Raw genomic sequence first — 17,198 nt, 5'->3', positions numbered from 1 at the left:
ATGATTACAGAATGGAGTATACAGCAGAATTCGTCCTCTGATCTGACTGGAAACAATTCCACCTCACAGGCCAGAGCAGGGAAAAGGGGCATGTGACCCTACTCCACCTCCTTAAAAGAGGTCATGTACAATGACAGGAAGCACTGCCTCCTTTGAGCCGTATAGCCCAAGGTCATGGATAGAGCAAATACCACTACAATGTGGTGATATATTGTGTACCCTAATAAACTTACCTGAGGATCAGAGGACAGAGCCAGCCACTAGATTAGACATAGAGGTCAGTCGTGGCACACACACACATTTAATCCTATCACTTTGGAGGCAGAGTTCTGTCTGGATCTTGTGAGTTCAAGGCCACACTAGGCTACATGAGATTGATCCAGTATAGGAGAGAAACAGAGCCATGCAGTGGTGGCACACACCCTTAATACAAGCACTTGAGATATCATGCCTTTGCTTGGGAAGCACACATGCCTTTAATCCCTGGAAATAATATGGCAGGGTAGATAAAGGTATATAAGCTGTGAGGAAACAGGAACAAACTCTCTTTTTGGCTGATGCCTTTCAGGTGAGGACTCAGAGACTTTCAGTCTGAGAATTTGTGGAAACAGGGTCAGCCAAGGACTTGGCATTGGAGAGGTTGGCTGTGGCTTGCTTGCTCTGCTTCTCTAATCTTTCAGCTTTCACCCAATATCTGGCTCCGAGATTTTTATTATAAGACTATCTAAGATTCTAACTACAGGTCCCTACAACACAGGACAGCAGCAGGATATCTAAGAGAAGCCCCAGGGAGAGCCTATTATTGACGGTATAGCAGGAGTGCCTTGAACCAGACCAATGACAATGGCAATGAATACTTGCAAGAGAAGATGAGAGGTCTAAAGGCTTAACTGTGTGATTCAACAAGTCACACCAAAACTTCCAGGATGAGACTCTTCTCTTTTTTTGTGTTATGTTGGTTTTGGTATGGGTTTTTTTGTTATGTTTTTTATTTTATTTGTTTTGTTTTGTTTGCCTTTTGGTTTTCCTTTTAAACTTTGTTTTGTTTTGAGGGGGAGGTTGCAAGGGTGAAGAAAAGATATGGGGGGGGATAGAGGAATGGGTAGGATTTGGGATGCATGATGTGAAATCTGAAAAGAATCAATAAAAGTTTTAAAAGTTGCATATACAAGGCCACCAAATATATTGCCACTCACAACTGGTGAATCAAGATAACCAAATGCATTTGTCTCATCCAGTCTGTAATATACTTCACACCATGGGCTTTCAGTACTCTCTGAGATCCCAGAAGAGGGAGTGATTGAAAAGGTTCCAGTAGCTGAAGGTGCTAGTGAATGTGCTGCAGAATTCAAAATCTATTCCAGATACTTAAAAGATTCATCCTTAAACTTCTGTTTCTCTAGAACCACACCTGATGCCAAAATCTGTGTTAGTGTTCTCTAGTGCTCTCTCTGTCTCTGTCTATGTCTCTGTCTCTGTCTGCTCTCTGTATCTCTGTCTCTCTCTGCCTCTGTCTCTTGTCTCTCTCTCTCCTCTCTCTCTCTCTCTCTCTCTCTCTCACACACACACACACACACTCACACTCACACACACACACACACCCCTCCTGACTTCCCCACACTCTCTGTGTTTACTTCTAGTCAACTGGTTGCTTGCTCTGCCTCTTAACCTATGGTTGATTTTATTTAAATAACACAATCTTAGGGTTCACAGTGTGACCAGAAATCAAATGACATTGTGGGATTTATTGCAGTGACTTCCTGCCTCGAGATCCAGATCAAAGGTGTGTCTTCCTACCTCAGAGGTCCAGAATAGAAATGAATTAATATACTTCAAACCAAGCAGAATTATCTCTCACAGGAGCACCCTCCATATCTGGATTTTAGCTCATTCCAGATATAGTCAAAATGACAACCAAGATTATCCATTACACTTTTCTGAGCCCAAACTACTTTCTTTTAGTGTTCCCTACAAAGGAATGTGGAGGTGTTTGAACACCAGGTGTTGGTGATGTCAACAACAGGATAAGAGCAATGGTTTCTTCCCAAGTTACAAAGAGGAGCCAGTCTCTTAGCTGCTGATCCATTTGAGTGGTAGAGTGAAAGTCTGCATTATTGTAAATAGCCCTCATTTGCCTATACCCATATCTAAAATGGGTCCACTGGAGAAGAGAGGGTGTTGCCTGAGCTTCTCTGCTCTTTCTGAATCTGAGTAAACTTAGGTCCTCAGGGCTTTTACTGAACCCATTCTCATTAGTTTCCTGCATCATAAGCTGGAGAGGCTGCAGGAGCCTTGAGCTGACTCCACACACAACTCTCTGTTTCTGGGTTCCTATCCTGCTTTCTCCTGGGTAAGACAGAAGACATGACAGTTGGATCTCAGTGATTTTATTCCCATGAGGTTCAAAGCCACAAGTTTAAGTGGCAAAAGAAGGGCTGCTGAGACCTCCCAGAAAATGTCTGCTAACTGAAGTGAGAAGAGCTTCCAGAAGGGCTGAGTGTTGAGATCCTGCCCTAGGCATAGAAGCCATAGGGATCCTGAGACCTTGGCAGGGGACACTGACCCCTGTTCTGTGGAGGAGGAGGAGATCATAGCTGCAGGTCTCTGGCCTGTGACCCTGGAGCCTTCAGTGTCAGCCAGGCTCCGCCCAGCCCTTGCTATCTGACACTGGAATTCTCCCACCATCATTCCTTGCCTCGGTCTCCCAACTGTAAAAACTGCAGCTCCCACTGACAGGCAATTTTCACAAATGTTTGTTGTATCCTCTTTGGATCCCTCAAATAAAGGATTCCTTATCTACCTAAGTATCCCTGCCCTGGTGGCCACACCTCTTACTGCACACAAGGGCTCTCCTTACATGCTGCCATGATTTCACTGTGAAATGAGCAGCCAAAATTCATTTGTTTGAACTCCTGACCCCAGCCTGTTGGTGCTGTATGAGAAGACTAGAATCATTAGAAGATAGAGCCTGCCTGAAGGAAGTGGATCACTGGAAGAGGGCCCTGGGTTCTATAGCCTGTCCCTTCCTTCTGGTCACTCTCTGATTCCTGACTGTGGATGCAATGGGACCAGATGGCCTCCTGCTCCTGCCCAAGATGCTTTCCTTGCCACCATAGAATATTCCCCCCTGGAACTGTAAGCCAGGCTAACCTCTTCCTTAAATGGTTTCTAGTCAGGTATTTTGTTGCAGCAATGAGCAAACTGAAAGTGGTGTCTGCAGGTCTATCTAGGCAGACATTCTGCTGTTGTGACATTGCCAACATCTTGTATCTAAGTATAAGTATAACTTAGACTTCACCTTCAGCCTTATGACCAGTCCACATAGAAACCCACTCCATTACTTCACTAAACTACATGTTTTTCATATATTTATGCTCTGGTTTTTGCTCTGGAATGTCACCATACAGCTGACTAAAAAAAGCGGGTCAGAATATTGTCATAGCCTGAGTGGTGTACTGTCTTGAAATTTGCTCTGAGAAATAAGTTATTCCACTAATTTAAAACTTGGTTTCATTCAGATTTTCAGTACATGGGCCAAGCACAGTCAGATCCTTTTCCTAATGTAGCATGAATGACTTCTCGCTCTTTTGTCCATTGATTCGTTCTTATCCCCTCTGAAACTCTGAACCATCAGGTTTTCCTGTCTGCTTTGTGTGAGCATTTGGATTTTTACAACTCCCATCTGTACAGTGTATTAAACTATTCTTAAAGTTTTGTGGCATTTCTCTATCCCACAGGTTTAGATTTTTCTATACATCTCTTATAAATCTGTTCCAAAGGCATAAAGGCATGGCCAAACATCCCAGAGAAATAGACCTCACTCTGGTATTTATTATCTGCATCAAGTGCTTTCTTGTCACTGTGATCAGAGACTTAACAGAAATAACTTAATGCAGAAAGAGTTTGTTTTGTTTCAAATTCAGAGCTGTAAGCCTGTCATGCTGGGAAGAACATGGCATCTAGAGGGGCACAGTCTGTGGTGGTGCCAGCTTGTAACATGTCTGGTTCTTAGCTTGACAAATCAGATAGCTGTAAGTGGAACCAGAGAGGCATATTATGTCAAGAATGGAGTCAAACAACCTTCATCTGCTAGGTTCTCTGGTCTCAATGGTTCCACAGTCTCCAACACAGTTTTACCAGGAGACAGCTCAGTGTTCAAACATTTGACCCATGGAGAGCATTGCAGATTCAAACTATAGGAGCCCTGTCAAGATTTCAAGGACTAGATCAACAGTTACTGTCCCTGAGTTGTAAGCTTATCCAGACAGGGTCTTTCTGGAAGAGGTGGAATGTCTACAAATCTTGCCCCAAGAATACTTTCTCATCCCTTTCATAGCACATAGGGGAAGTGATATTACCCACTTCAGAAAGATACAGACCTTCACACTATTTAAACAAGGAAGAGGATAAGACTTCTTTTATTTTGGCTGGTGACTAGAAGTGAGCTCATACCTGGGATCTCCTGGTGCTGAAGCTCAGGGATAGCATTTTAAAGGAAAAAAACACTATTACATAACTTGAAAATAAGGGTCAGTGTAATCCCGGCTCTGGCCCTTGCTTACTACATGACCTGGATGAATCACTTTGCTTCTGTGAACCTTAGTTTCTTCCTCGTGGCATAAGGATGTGGTGAAGTATTAAGACCTCTTTATTTGCAGCCTCCCTGATAGAAGTGTAATCAGGAACCCTGTGTGTCACCAGGATGTCGGACCTCCCCATGGAGAATAATATTCCTGTAGTCTGAATGTAATGTCCAGGAACTGATTAGCAATGGGAAGGCTAAATGAGGCTGCAGAGCAAAAATGATTGAGATTCCCTTTAGGAAGAGACAGGCAGGAAAGGCCATGGCCACGTGAGCTAGTCTGTCTGTGCTCCTGGGTCTCACTGGACAGGGTGGACCACATTCTGCACTAATATTCACAATCAGAATGAAACAGCCACTCAGTTGCTGTGTCATCCACACATACACCACACCCTGCCAATAATTCTTAATGCAAGGACTGAAGAAAGCCACACACCAGGGTGCAGTTAGGATTTCAATGCTGGGATGCTGATAACAGGAGAAGAAACCATTGAGAGAAGAAGAGAGTCAGGGAGGGTCCTTCAGTTAGGCACAGGCAGACCTTGCTTAGACAATGGTAGCACTTTCTACAGAGAAATGCCACGGGGAGTCAGATGAAGCCATTGGGATTAACCTGGAACGAGAACACAGGGCATCAGGACATTGGCTGTCACAGCAGCAGTAGGAGCTGGCTTTCACTGCATATTGAGTAGATCCACAGAACCCTGGCATCACTATATCCACTGGTTCATGAAATTCCAGCATGGATTAGGCTGTGGAAAGGAGAGAGACGGCTGAGATTTGCGGTCTTGTTCTACCACCTCACCATGACCCTTCTTATTTCTTTCTCAGAAGCAATGGTAGATAGGAAAAGATTGAGTAGATGCAATGCCCACAAGGCCCGGATCTGTATGCAGAACAAGGACAAGTGTCTATGCTCAAAGTTAGGACTCAGACAAAAACTACCAGGATATTCATTTAGTAACAAAGACACTAGCTGAGTTTGGGTTATAGATCCAGGCCCACGGTTCAGGGTGTACTCAAACTCAGAGCTCATCCCAGAGTCAGGTCAGGTCTCAAATTCTCTTGTTTTGTGACAGAAGCAAAACAAGCCTGGCCCTGGCTTCCTGACAGGCTGCTGAGCACCAGCCCCAGAGTCTGCCTGTGGGGTTTGATGAGAACGGCCACCATAGGCCCATGTGTTTGAATGCTTGGTCACCAATTAGACAAACTGTTTGGGAAGATTTGGAGATGTGGCCTTGTTGGAGGAGGGCTGTCACTAGGGATGGGTATTAAGATTTCAAAGGCCATACCTTTCTTAGTTTACTAAGCCTGGTGATTGTGTCTCAATACATGAGCTCTCAGCTACTACTCCAGTGCCATGCCTGCCTACCAACTGTCATGCTCCTCATCATGATGGCCAATGGGTTCTAACTCTCTTGAGTTGTGAATCCCAAATAAATCCTTTTATAATTTTCCTCAAAGATGTTGTTCTGTCACAGCAATAGAAAAGTAATTGGAACACTATACAAGCAGGTTGTCACGACATTCCTCCTTCTGCTTCTTCTCTTCAGGTGAAGACTGGTAACTGTCCTGTTGGTGGATTAGCTGAAGGAACCAAGATCAAAACCTCAGTATTTGCCATGGGAAATTTAACAGAAGCCTACCCAACTCATTACCTCCCTCTTGTTCATCACTCTGTCCCTTCTGTGACCTCAAGTATGCCACTGTTCACCTGAAAGTGGGTAATGACAGTGCTCCTAAAAGTGTGTAATGACTGCACAGACTCTCTTGAGGACTCAATGAGGTGGTGCATGTAAGAGACAGAAGGATGTGTAAAGGGAAATAACCACAGAAGGGCCACCTCCAGGGCCTGACACCCTGGGTGCCTTATTCCTGTTGCCCCAGCAACAGACATGAGGAGCATAAGCCTCAAAGGAGGCCCCAATGAGGGGGAGAGAAGCCAAGAGCCCAACTTGGTCAGGATTCAAGGTCCCTGCCTGGGGCAACTCCCACAGCTGTTGTCTTGGCCCATGGAAGGCTCTCCAGTCCCCAAGCTGTGACTTACAAAGGAGGTCTTGAGTAAGATTGACATTCAGGTTGTTGAGAAGGAACAGGAACACAGGACATATATGAGAAACAGATAGAAATAGAGAGAAAGAAGAGGAGGAGAGAAAGAAAACAGATGATACTTTGCAACACAATGACCACCCTCCCCTGACAGATGGGCTCATTAACAGGACCTGAGACCAGTTGACCTTTGCAACCTGGAACTATGGATTGTAGCAACATGAATCAGATCTGTTCCAGGCTGCTAAGAACTAGCATCCAGAACCTTAACACTACAGACAACTTAAACTTTGAACTCTTTTTTTTTTTCCGAGACAAGGTTTCTCTGTGTAGCTTTGTGCCGTTTCTGGAACTCATTTGGTAGCCCAGGCTGGCCTTGAAATCACAGAGATCTGCCTGGCTCTGTCTCCCGAGTGCTGGGATAAAAGGCTTGTGCCACCACCACCTGGTACCTTGAACTCTTGAACCCTAAAATTTCAAGATTTGGGGAGTCCAATTCAAACTTCCCTGCAGATTCCCATTCACAGGTGCTCAAACACAGTCTTTAAATGAAAGCATGTTGATTACAAGAAAATATTATCTTAAAGTGTACAGGTGGGGCATGGATGTGGTAAACAGCTCAAGACATCATCTGTGATTTCTGCCTCCTCTCTCTGCAGTCCACCTACTGAGGGGGGAAGGAGGTGTACACAGACTTCCCAAATAGAAATCTGGACATCACAGGAGACAGTGTCCTAAGCAAACAGTCACACCAACAGATACCTCTGTGATCTCCACCAGACCTGGCTCTGGGTGCAAAGAGCTGGGACTTACTTGGTTTTGCAGCAGGCTTGTTACAGTATTTGTAAGGAGACAAGATATACCATCCAGCTTTCAGTAGACAATGCTGTTTAGTCTGGAAAAGAAGGGACTGGTAAAGCCTGGTCAAGAGTTTAGCATAGATGAGAGAGTCCTCAGGAAATCAGGTGACCCACAACTCTGCTCTGTGGACTCATTTCAGCTTGTAGCCCAGTGGCCTATATCAGGATGGACCACCACTGAGCATCTGAGCATCTCAACATCTAAGTAGCTGCTTCCTCAGTGCCTGGGTACTCATCATGACCCTGACACAGCATCATTCACTCAGTCTCTATTTACAGAGCACCAGGCTCAGCTTTGGGCACTGGGCAAAAGACAATCAGCCTTTCACCTCCTTCATAAACAAGTCTCACAGAGGTTGCCTCCTCCCCTTCAACTCTCACCCGGTTATCTCCTGAAGTTCCCATCCAGAGTGTTCACTGAAGGGAGGATTTTCTCTCCTTGTGCCCTGCTAAGTATGGTGGTCTACGTAGGGATCCTCATTTTTCTTAAATTTATGAGGGACCAAATAGTCCTCTGCCTGCTTTTTCCTCTGACATGTTGCAGGAGATAGAGAGCCTACTCACTTTCAACAAATCCTTCTCCGGGGCTCACAACAATGCCTGCCTGGAAAATAGATTTTTGACTAGAAGAATGAGTGAAGTGGGGCAATGAGATAGCCTAGTCCACAAAGTATTTGCCTTGTAAGTATGAGGACCTGGATTCTATCTCTAGTAGCCATATTTTTAAAACAAGAAGGAAAAGCCATTTGATAGCAAACACTTATAATCCAGAGCGGTGAAGACAGCCAAGCTTAGTACTTTGTGATCTCCAGCCACTGACAAATGTGCATGTGTACACCCACAGAAACAACCCATCTCCCAACACACAACATAAACAATGAACAGGTCCAGCTAAATACACAGTGTCCCGCCTGGTCTGGTGTCACCCACTATGACCCCACCACTCAGGAAACAGAAGCAGGTAGATCTCTGAGATTGAAGCTAACCAGAGCTCTAAAGCAAGGCCTTGTCTCAAAATACATATGCACAAAATGACAACAGAGACAGGTATTCTTATAAGAAAAGAGAAGGAATCTAGTAAGGGTCCTGAAAGATGAAAAGATACATTGAGTTCAGGTATGGTGTTTTATGGTAGGGAAAAGCTTGTCTGAGGCACTGAACAAAAGCCAATGCATCAAAAGTAGAGTGAGAGCAGACCAGTATCATGAGAGTCTTCTTGGTTGTGGATATTCAGACCCAGTGCAACAACATGAGTTTCCTGGCTCTGCTTCGCAGACTGTGGTCCTGTCTTTGATATCATATCAGGTCTTTGGTACAGGGAGGATGGATTGACTCAAGGCATGATTATCAAGACTAGGAACAGAGGCCTTCCCTCTATTTCTAACCAAGGCTTACAGGTGATGTTTCCTTCTCTAGACACTGGATAGCATCACCTCCCCTAACCCCTGTTTGAGCCAAACATGCTTTATTAAATGCACAATTAAAGATGTAGATTTTGAGGATCAATTGGAATCAGTAATGATAAATGACAAGATTAGGATGTCAGGATCTCACTCTAGGAAATTTCCAGAGGGTAGAGATTACTTCAGGACAATCAGATCCCATGCTAGCACCTAATTTACCAACTGCCTCCCAGTGGAGGTGGATGCAATGTTAACATCTTCTATGGCATGAGGCACATTGACCCAATTGAAAGGTACCATAGGGAAATGCATGATTATGGCAGGAAATGTCCATCCTCCTGCCTCAGTAGTGGAAAGGAACAGTCCATAGAGCCAGTGTAGATATCATGGCTCTTGAGCACTTAGCATGTTCCAGGCTCTCAGCTAAACGTGTATTTTCTCATGTCTTCATCCCAGAAGTTAATGAGTACAGATCTCTACTGTTCTAATACACAGATGTGCAAAGTGAGGCCTCAAAAGATGAAGCTGCAGAGTGACAGCACTGATAATTGTGACAGAGTTGATACATGAGGCTGTGTATCCCACCATGCTTCTTCCCAGGTGTAGGAACAGGATGAAAGTCAGAGGTACTAAAGCCTCCCTGAGAACCCAGCTCTGCTGGGATGGATGAGCCTTACCTGCCCACCACAGAAGTGATGAAACTGTCTGCATCACTTGAGCATTTCCCTACAGACAGCGTGGGAAGGCCGGTCTGGGCATTTGTTTCAATAGTGAGTGGAGTTAAAAGGTCGAAGGAAATAGCAACATGGACCATGAAGCCAGTAAGAGGCCTGCAGAAAACAAGAATCACACCAGGCACATGTCTAGAAGGCTTTGCAGGCTGCACTGGTTTTCATCTATGTGGTGCACACAGTTCAGGGTGTCTATTGGGAATGTTAACATCATAACAGTAATGTCAACATGTAACATGTACTCTACAAAATTTACATGTTTAAACTAAACTTCTCTGGGCAATGTAACTCTATCACATGCAAGAGTTCACTTGGTATAAGACTAATAATAAAATTAATTGCTAATATTTTATAACACAAATTACCTGTGGGCATTAATTTAAAGTATTATACCTGGTTAAATACATCTAAACATTTTAATGGTGCTAAGAGATAAATCACTTTCATTTTTTAGCACTAAATCCTGGTCATAGAAAAGTAAAGTAACTGTCACAGCTCATGGCTTCATAAGTGTATTGAATACAAACACCCCTCCGCCCTGTGTGGGTGATTGAGGCCAGAGACTCACACATATGGGCAAGGGCTGTCTGTGAAGGATACACCCAATCTCCAGGAACTCTTTTGCACGGGTTCTAGACTTGGTTGTTTTTCTGTGCCTCTCATTTTAAATTGAAAAACTTTAAAAATTGTATTTTACTTATCCTGGAAGCCTACTCCAAATCGATGAGTTCTAAGTACTGTGAGAGACTCTATCTCAAAAATTAACTTGGCATACTAATCGTATTGAGGCAGTTTCATGATGTTGACCTCTGAACTCCACAAACACATATGAGTGCACATAAAACTTTATACACACAAGTGCACAATGTAGCATGCACACAAAAGCTTATTGTATACAACATTCATTTACTTAATATTGCATGTTTTCCCTAGAATGCTTTAAAGATTGGGATTTGGAATTCAGAGGATCCCATCTTTTACAGATTAGAAAAATTTGGTCAGATGCCAAAGAGTAGCTGGGAATTAAGTGCCTACTCAAATAGGCCATATTGCACTCCACCTCCTAAATCCAAGCAACACATACTCACAGAGACACAGAGGCATCCATAACCACAGGCAGTTTCAGGTCGATGCCATTGCCATTGGAAGACAGGCCAGCTTGCAGGTTCAGGAGGCTGAGTTTGTTGATTCGCAATCTGCACAAAACCCACATTCCCTCTTGTCATTCATCCTTGAAGCACTTGCACCTCTCCTCATCACCCTCTTGTCCTCACTACATCCTTTTCAGAAATGTGAGCATCTGCAATCTCAGGGGCAGTGCACTGAGCCAGGGAAACAATAGGCAGCAGAGACAGAACTTGAACCCAGGAATGTGTGACTCAAAGCTCCATGAAGCCATGCTTGGGACTAAGGGGTGTGGAGTCCAGGTTCCTGTCCCTTGACAGGAACTTGTACTTTTACTCCCAGCTGTATTTGAAGAAGAACAGTGTCATTCTTAGAGAAACGCTTTAGGTACCAAGATACAAATGGATATTAGGACAAATGGAACAGCCACCTTCATCCTGAAATTACAGGCTGTGGGAACCCAGATGTGTAAACTGTCCAAACTGACCTTGTAGACCACTTCAGACTTACTCAAACTCTAAAGAACCTTGCCTCAGAACTCCTCAGCTCTGTAGGGGAAGACAAGGCTTATCCATCTGTCTTTGAAACTGGGTACTCAGGTAGTCCCTTTTCTGGGAGCAAAGAAGGACCAACTCACCCTAAACCATTCTGAGATAAAAGGAGGTTTAATCTGTCAGGGTCCAGTGTGTTCAATGCTTCTAGAATGTTGTTCTTGACTAACGACCAATCCATGGTTTCCTGAAGCAACCCCACATCTAGGTTCAGATTCTGAAGGACATCTGTCAAAACAGTCACCAATCAGTGTCTGCACCACCAGGTTCCCATCCTTCTGGTTCAGAGAAGTCAGTTTTTCTGCACTGCTTTATTCAGTCTCTGCAACATCTCAGTGAGAAAGGATTGCCACCATCTCCATCATACAGAAGAGCAACCCAAGACTCCTAAGGTTAGGAAATGTGTCCATACAGCTGGGTCCATGCACTGTTTCCAGGATGACTTTATACTAACATATGTTGAGCGTTTCTCAACAAAGCAATGGATCAATATGCCAAGCAATTGAAATTGATTGTGTATGCCTGTTTTCAGTGATGACTTGAGGATCTGTCTCTCTTACTGAGATGTCATACAGGTTTGAAAAACTTAGTCAAGCAATTAAGAAAATAAAGTAAGAAATGGAAAACTCTCGCCGGGCGGTGGTGGCGCACGCCTTTAATCCCAGCACTCGGGAGGCAGAGCCAGGCGGATCGCTGTGAGTTCGAGGCCAGCCTGGGCTACCAAGTGAGCTCCAGGAAAGGCGCAAAGCTACACAGAGAAACCCTGTCTCGAAAAACAAAAAAAAAAAAAAAAACAAAAAAAAACAAAAAAAACAAAAAAAAAAGAAATGGGAAACTCTCAAACAAAGGAAAAAACAGAGGGAAACTATTGCTCCAACTAGTGAACATCTAAAATATGGGTCACAAAATAACAGCTTGGAATCAGTCCTAGGGAACAGTAATTGACATTGGAACAGGAGTATGGAGTGTCCTAATATTCTTAGAGAATAACCATGGGATGAAATGAATAAATGGCATGTGCCAGATATCATCTGTGAAAATTAAGAATGTGGAAGTAGAAAATATCTCTACTGTGAAACAAAACAATTTCTAACTCAGAAACAAACAAAAGGAAACAACAACAACCTCTTATTTTTAAAGGAGCCATGGCTTAACAAGATGCTTTAGAATTTTGATTGCAACTCAGTTGTGCCTGCTAATTTCTCCACCATTTGTAACCTATTTCATTGCATTTGGGTGTAAAACAGTCTGGCTTAGAATTGTGATGTTGTATATGTTTTTGCTATGGTTATACAGTGGTGTTTTAGTTTATCCTCTGCTGTGGGATGTTCTGTATGGCAAATGTGTTGCTCTGATTGGTCAATAAATAAAACACTGATTGGTCAGTGGCTAGGTAGGAAGTATAGGCGGGACTAACAGAGAGGAGAAAAGAAAGAACAGGAAGGCAGAAGGAGCCACTGCGAGCCGCTGCCAGGACAAGCAGCATGTGAAGATGCCGGTGAGCCACGTGGAAGGTATAGATTTATGGACATGGATTAATTTAAGCTATGAGAACAGTTAGTAAGAAGCCTGCCACGGCCATACAGTTTGTAAGCAATAAAAGTCTCTGTGTTTACTTGGTTGGGTCTGAGCAGCTGTGGGACTGGCGGGTGACAAAGATTTGTCCTGACTGTGGGCAAGGCAGGAAAACTCTAGCTACAATCCTCCAACTTCATCTGCTGAAATCATACACCTGTGAAGACTAGCATTTGTTTCTGTAGCCTGCTTTCCTGTTCTGAATTGAGCATCTTTAAGTAATGTTGAACATCTTCATTTGTTCCTTTAATGCTGTTTGTGATACATATGTATGGACATCATTTTTTTTTTAAAAAAAAAAAGGCATTCCAATATGAGTTAAGAATGCTTGCTGCTCTTGCAGAGAACTAAAGATCATTTCCCAGCACCCTTGTTGGAAAGTTCATAACCATCTGTAACTCCAGGAAATCTGACATTTTCTTCTGGCTTCTGGACACACACAGACATATACAAGAGATACATATAACATAAATGAAAATAAAGCATTAAAAACAATTTTAATTAAATTGATGTAATAACAATACTGAAACTTGGCTCTGTGACAAACAGGACCTACCTGTTACAATGATGCAGACAAGACTACCTCAGCTAGCATTGCTTAGATTGCTCCATCTCGCCACATAACCCCCTAGTAGCCTTGGATCTGACACCTTTTTCTTTCTGCTTTGAAGCAGCATTTATTTCTAAAAATATAAGTGAGTAGGAAAGGAATTGAATTGCTGCATATTTCTCAGTAAGCCACCTATTAAATACAATACCACTCTCTCCCAGTAGCCTCTACAATTACAGATTTAGTGATTAGTTTGTTCTTCCTTGGATCAGCCATCTAATATCACCTTTATTGAGTCATTTCCAAGACTGAATTCAGAAAGTCCAAATTATTCAAGGCACTGCCAATATTACCTAAAAGTGATGCTGAAGTCCCAGTGAGCAGGCTGCACAAGACAACAAGGCTCCCAAGTTGGAACATCTTTGGTCCTGACACCTGGATGATCACAGGAGGAAAAGGAAACAAGAATCCACAGTGAATACCTGTCATTCTCACACTTGACCTTCCTACAAGACAGATGTGCTTCTGTTCACAATAGGTAAGAAATGTAACCAGCAGAGATGCCCACCCTCAAGGGTAGATAAAGAAATTGAGGCCAAGTGCACAAGGGAATTTTATTCAGTGAAAAAAGAAAATTGAAACCATGAAATTTCAGGAAATGGATGGAAGTGGAAGTCATTGTGCTTAACAAAATCAACCAGACTTGAAACCAAAATTACCCAATTTTGTAATTGTAAAAATGAGTTTAAAATTTCTTGTATGTATATATATGAATATGTTGAATTGTGTCTATGAGATCATAAAACAAGAAGACCTTGAGCAGAGAAGAAGAAATATTAAGGGAAGAGAAGATTGTAAAGAGAGAGTGAGGAATGCATGTGACAGGAAAGTAAAAGGAAGGAGGTAGCCATTAGCAAGGTGGGGTGATGATGGGGAAGGACAGCAGGGGAGGGGAAGAGAGAGGAACTAAGTATGTAAGAAAAAGCCACAGCAAACCCACTACTTTGGATAGTGAATTTAAAAATAACAGACAGAACTACATACAATTATGACTGAGGAAAAACAGTTGACTTGTTCTAGAGATGAACAAGAAAGGTGGGGCAGAGAGATAAACTTACGAGACACAGCCAGGTGTGGAGGGGCGGGGCATGGAAAGCCAAAGTGAATCCAGCCTGTGCTCTTTATGCTCAGGTCCTTTGTGCTTACTGCCTTCTCTGCTAGAAACCTATTTCCTCTGCACATTGCAACCTAAATTTGTTGTCTCGCTTCAGAAAAACTTCAAACCTTCCCTGAAGCGAATTTGAGACCCCTCCCCAGAAAGCAGTTGGAGGCTCCCACTGCCTGGCTCCAGCAAGCTTGAGACAACACTGTCCTTAGAGCATAGCTATGGCCCGTGTCACTGCTGAGCCTAGGCTCCAGTGAGAAGCCTTTCTCCGTACACTGACAAGTCATTGAAGAATACAATTTGAACAGTCCGCAGAACCCACATAAAACTAGGTTGTCATCACTTTGACACAAACCATTTATGTCTTCAAATTTGTTAGAGTCAAAATTTCTCAGCCAGGCAGTGGTGGCACACGCCTTTAATCCCAGCACTTGGGAGGCAGAGCCAGGTGGATCTCTGTGAGTTCGAGGCCAGTCTGGACTACAGAACGAGATCCAGGACAGGCTCCAAAACTACACAGAGAAACCCTGTCTCAAAAACCCAAAAAAGCAAAAGTTCCCTGACACAAACAGTGCCTCCTGCCCCCAAAGACTCCTAAAGACCATGATACGGAGGGTCATATTGGGGTGGCCCCTACTCACTGGTTTGAAGAAGGATGCACCGGACATGCTTGTTTCTCTGCACAATATCCTTGGTTGCTAGGGGTGACAATGGCCCTTATATTGCGGTGACATGATGAGAAGCAAGTCTAGATTCAAGGACATTCTCAGGAAACTCCAAAGAAAATGCCTAAGGTTATCCAAGATATTCCATCCCAAAGGTCATCCAGAACACTTGAGTGGCAGTGATGGATGGAGAGGAACTTCTGCCAAGACTAAGGCCCTGAGGCTGCCAAAAAGAGATCAGTTCAGTATTGGCTGAAAAGAAGACCCAGAATGGATTAATGGAAGAATGTTCTCTTGGGGAGGCTCCTGGTGCATGCCTAGGTTAGACCATTTATCACTGAATACTTAGAGAGGGGAGGTAACTAGATTGTGGTCATAGAATAAGTAGGGTAGAATTGTGGTTCTCAAGTGGCTATGTACATCCTTCTATTTACCTGCCCTGCATTTGAGTGCCCTAATCATCTCTCCTGGGCACCACCATCCACTGTGAGGGATGCTGTGAAGAGGCAATAGTGACATCTCCCTACCATATCACTGACTCAAGCATCTGTACTTTGGAGCCGCTTTATATTTGATTTTGTTTAATCCCTCCCCCCAAGACTATCGTTTCTAAGAGCAGAAAATTAGTGCAACCCTAAAAAATAAAAGAAGAAAAATAAGTGGGTATATGGCCACTGTGCTGCCGTGGGGTAGTCATTCTTCTTTATGGAGTCAGCAAGGATGACTGAATGATTCAAATCCTTCCTACCCTGAAATCAGACATGTTTATAGTGTGGCTCTGTGACCCACATGTTACCATTGGACAGAAGGCAAAAGGTGTGTATGCACAAGCCAGTATAAGGTTGTGGGTCGAGGGGGCGGGGAATCCAGCTCCCCTGGTTTAAGAGACTATACCAAAGATGATAAAAGGAATTAGGATTTGAGTTTGTAACTCATAGACTCCATGTGCATTAGGGTTACTGGATCCATGTCCTCAAATAATGCTTTTTTTTCTAACTTTCTTAATTTCTTAAAGAAGAACCAATTTCTCCAATTTCTTTATTGGTTTCATTCTCTGGTAGATTTTGCCAGATAAATGTAACTGAAAATTTTATGAATGAAGACAGACAAGGGTGTATGTGGAAACAGATCTCCCAGATGGGTAGAGAAGTATCTTATTTCCATAGGTGAGAAACTAGAGTAATCCTATGCCATGGAAGATATCTTTTAGGTTGAAAATGTGTGTTTTGCTCATGCTAGCCCATGTCTCTTCTTGAATCAGCAGGATGGGTCAATGAGAGAAGCACTTGCTTCACGGGCTTAATGATGACTGCTTTTTCTCCTGAACCCACAGAAATGTAGAACTAGGAAATGACTCCTGATAGTTATCCTCTGATCTCAACAGGTACACAGCCACATATGTACCTGCACTCACACATGAGCATCATACACACACAAACACAAAATAATAAATAGAAACAAACAAAATAAAACACTGATGTTTCTTAGGTTAAATAGATTGTAGACTATAACCAAAGTTGTTGTACGGCCTCTCCAGGATGTCAGGGACAGAAAAAGCTGGACAACAGAACTCATGGTTGACCTCCATCTCACATTTGGTGAGCTCACCCCACTCTGCATTTCAGAGCCCCAACTCCACCTCCAAACCCTGGGGCTCATGTGCACAGCCCTTCACGGTGTGCACTGCAGAAGCACAAGCCTCTATGAGCAGACAACTGGCACTGACCACTGTCCTTTATTTGCCACCAGGAGCTGTCCTGATCCTTCTTGTTGTTTCTCCAGTGACCTTGAAGGAGGTTCAGACAGGAAGGGACATTGCTGAGATGATTAGGCACTAAACACAGAAGTAGCTGTTCCAGGACATAGCCTGTGGAGGGGGGGCGCAGCAGCAGTGAGCAATATGCATCCCATCCACTACTCCCCAAGAGTAGGTACAGATATT

At 43.5% G+C, this 17,198-nt stretch overlaps 1 protein-coding gene across 1 annotated transcript; it reads right to left on the bottom strand.

The window, feature by feature from the left end:
• Nucleotides 1–5,033: 5,033 nt before the first annotated feature.
• Nucleotides 5,034–15,505, bottom strand: LOC102928414 (BPI fold-containing family A member 2-like). Its single transcript, XM_076568737.1, has 7 exons — nucleotides 15,233–15,505; nucleotides 13,780–13,861; nucleotides 11,388–11,529; nucleotides 10,714–10,821; nucleotides 9,572–9,724; nucleotides 7,445–7,526; nucleotides 5,034–5,195 (listed from the first exon to the last, which is right to left on the bottom strand). The coding sequence occupies exons 1-6, from the start codon at nucleotides 15,257–15,259 to the stop codon at nucleotides 7,505–7,507; spliced, it is 534 nt and encodes a 177-aa protein (XP_076424852.1). The 5' UTR covers nucleotides 15,260–15,505; the 3' UTR covers nucleotides 5,034–5,195; nucleotides 7,445–7,504.
• Between the last annotated feature and the right edge of the window lie 1,693 nt (nucleotides 15,506–17,198).

The sequence above is a fragment of the Peromyscus maniculatus genome, chromosome 4, assembly GCF_049852395.1.
Source record: "Peromyscus maniculatus bairdii isolate BWxNUB_F1_BW_parent chromosome 4, HU_Pman_BW_mat_3.1, whole genome shotgun sequence".
Lineage (NCBI taxonomy): Eukaryota > Metazoa > Chordata > Mammalia > Rodentia > Cricetidae > Peromyscus > Peromyscus maniculatus.
Note: the sequence above shows the minus strand (reverse complement) of the source record. Positions and strands in the feature narration are given on the sequence as shown.

Bases quoted from the DNA above. Each gene is read 5' to 3' on its own strand.
- LOC102928414 (XM_076568737.1), bottom strand. From the start codon at position 15,259: ATGTCCGGTGCATCCTTCTTCAAACCA. The intron at 11,530-13,779 runs GTAATATTGGCA...CTGTTTTGACAG, and splicing joins GACTTCAGCATCACTTTTAG to ATGTCCTTCAGAATCTGAAC. The intron at 10,822-11,387 runs GTGAGTTGGTCC...GGTTTTGTGCAG, and splicing joins TTATCTCAGAATGGTTTAGG to ATTGCGAATCAACAAACTCA.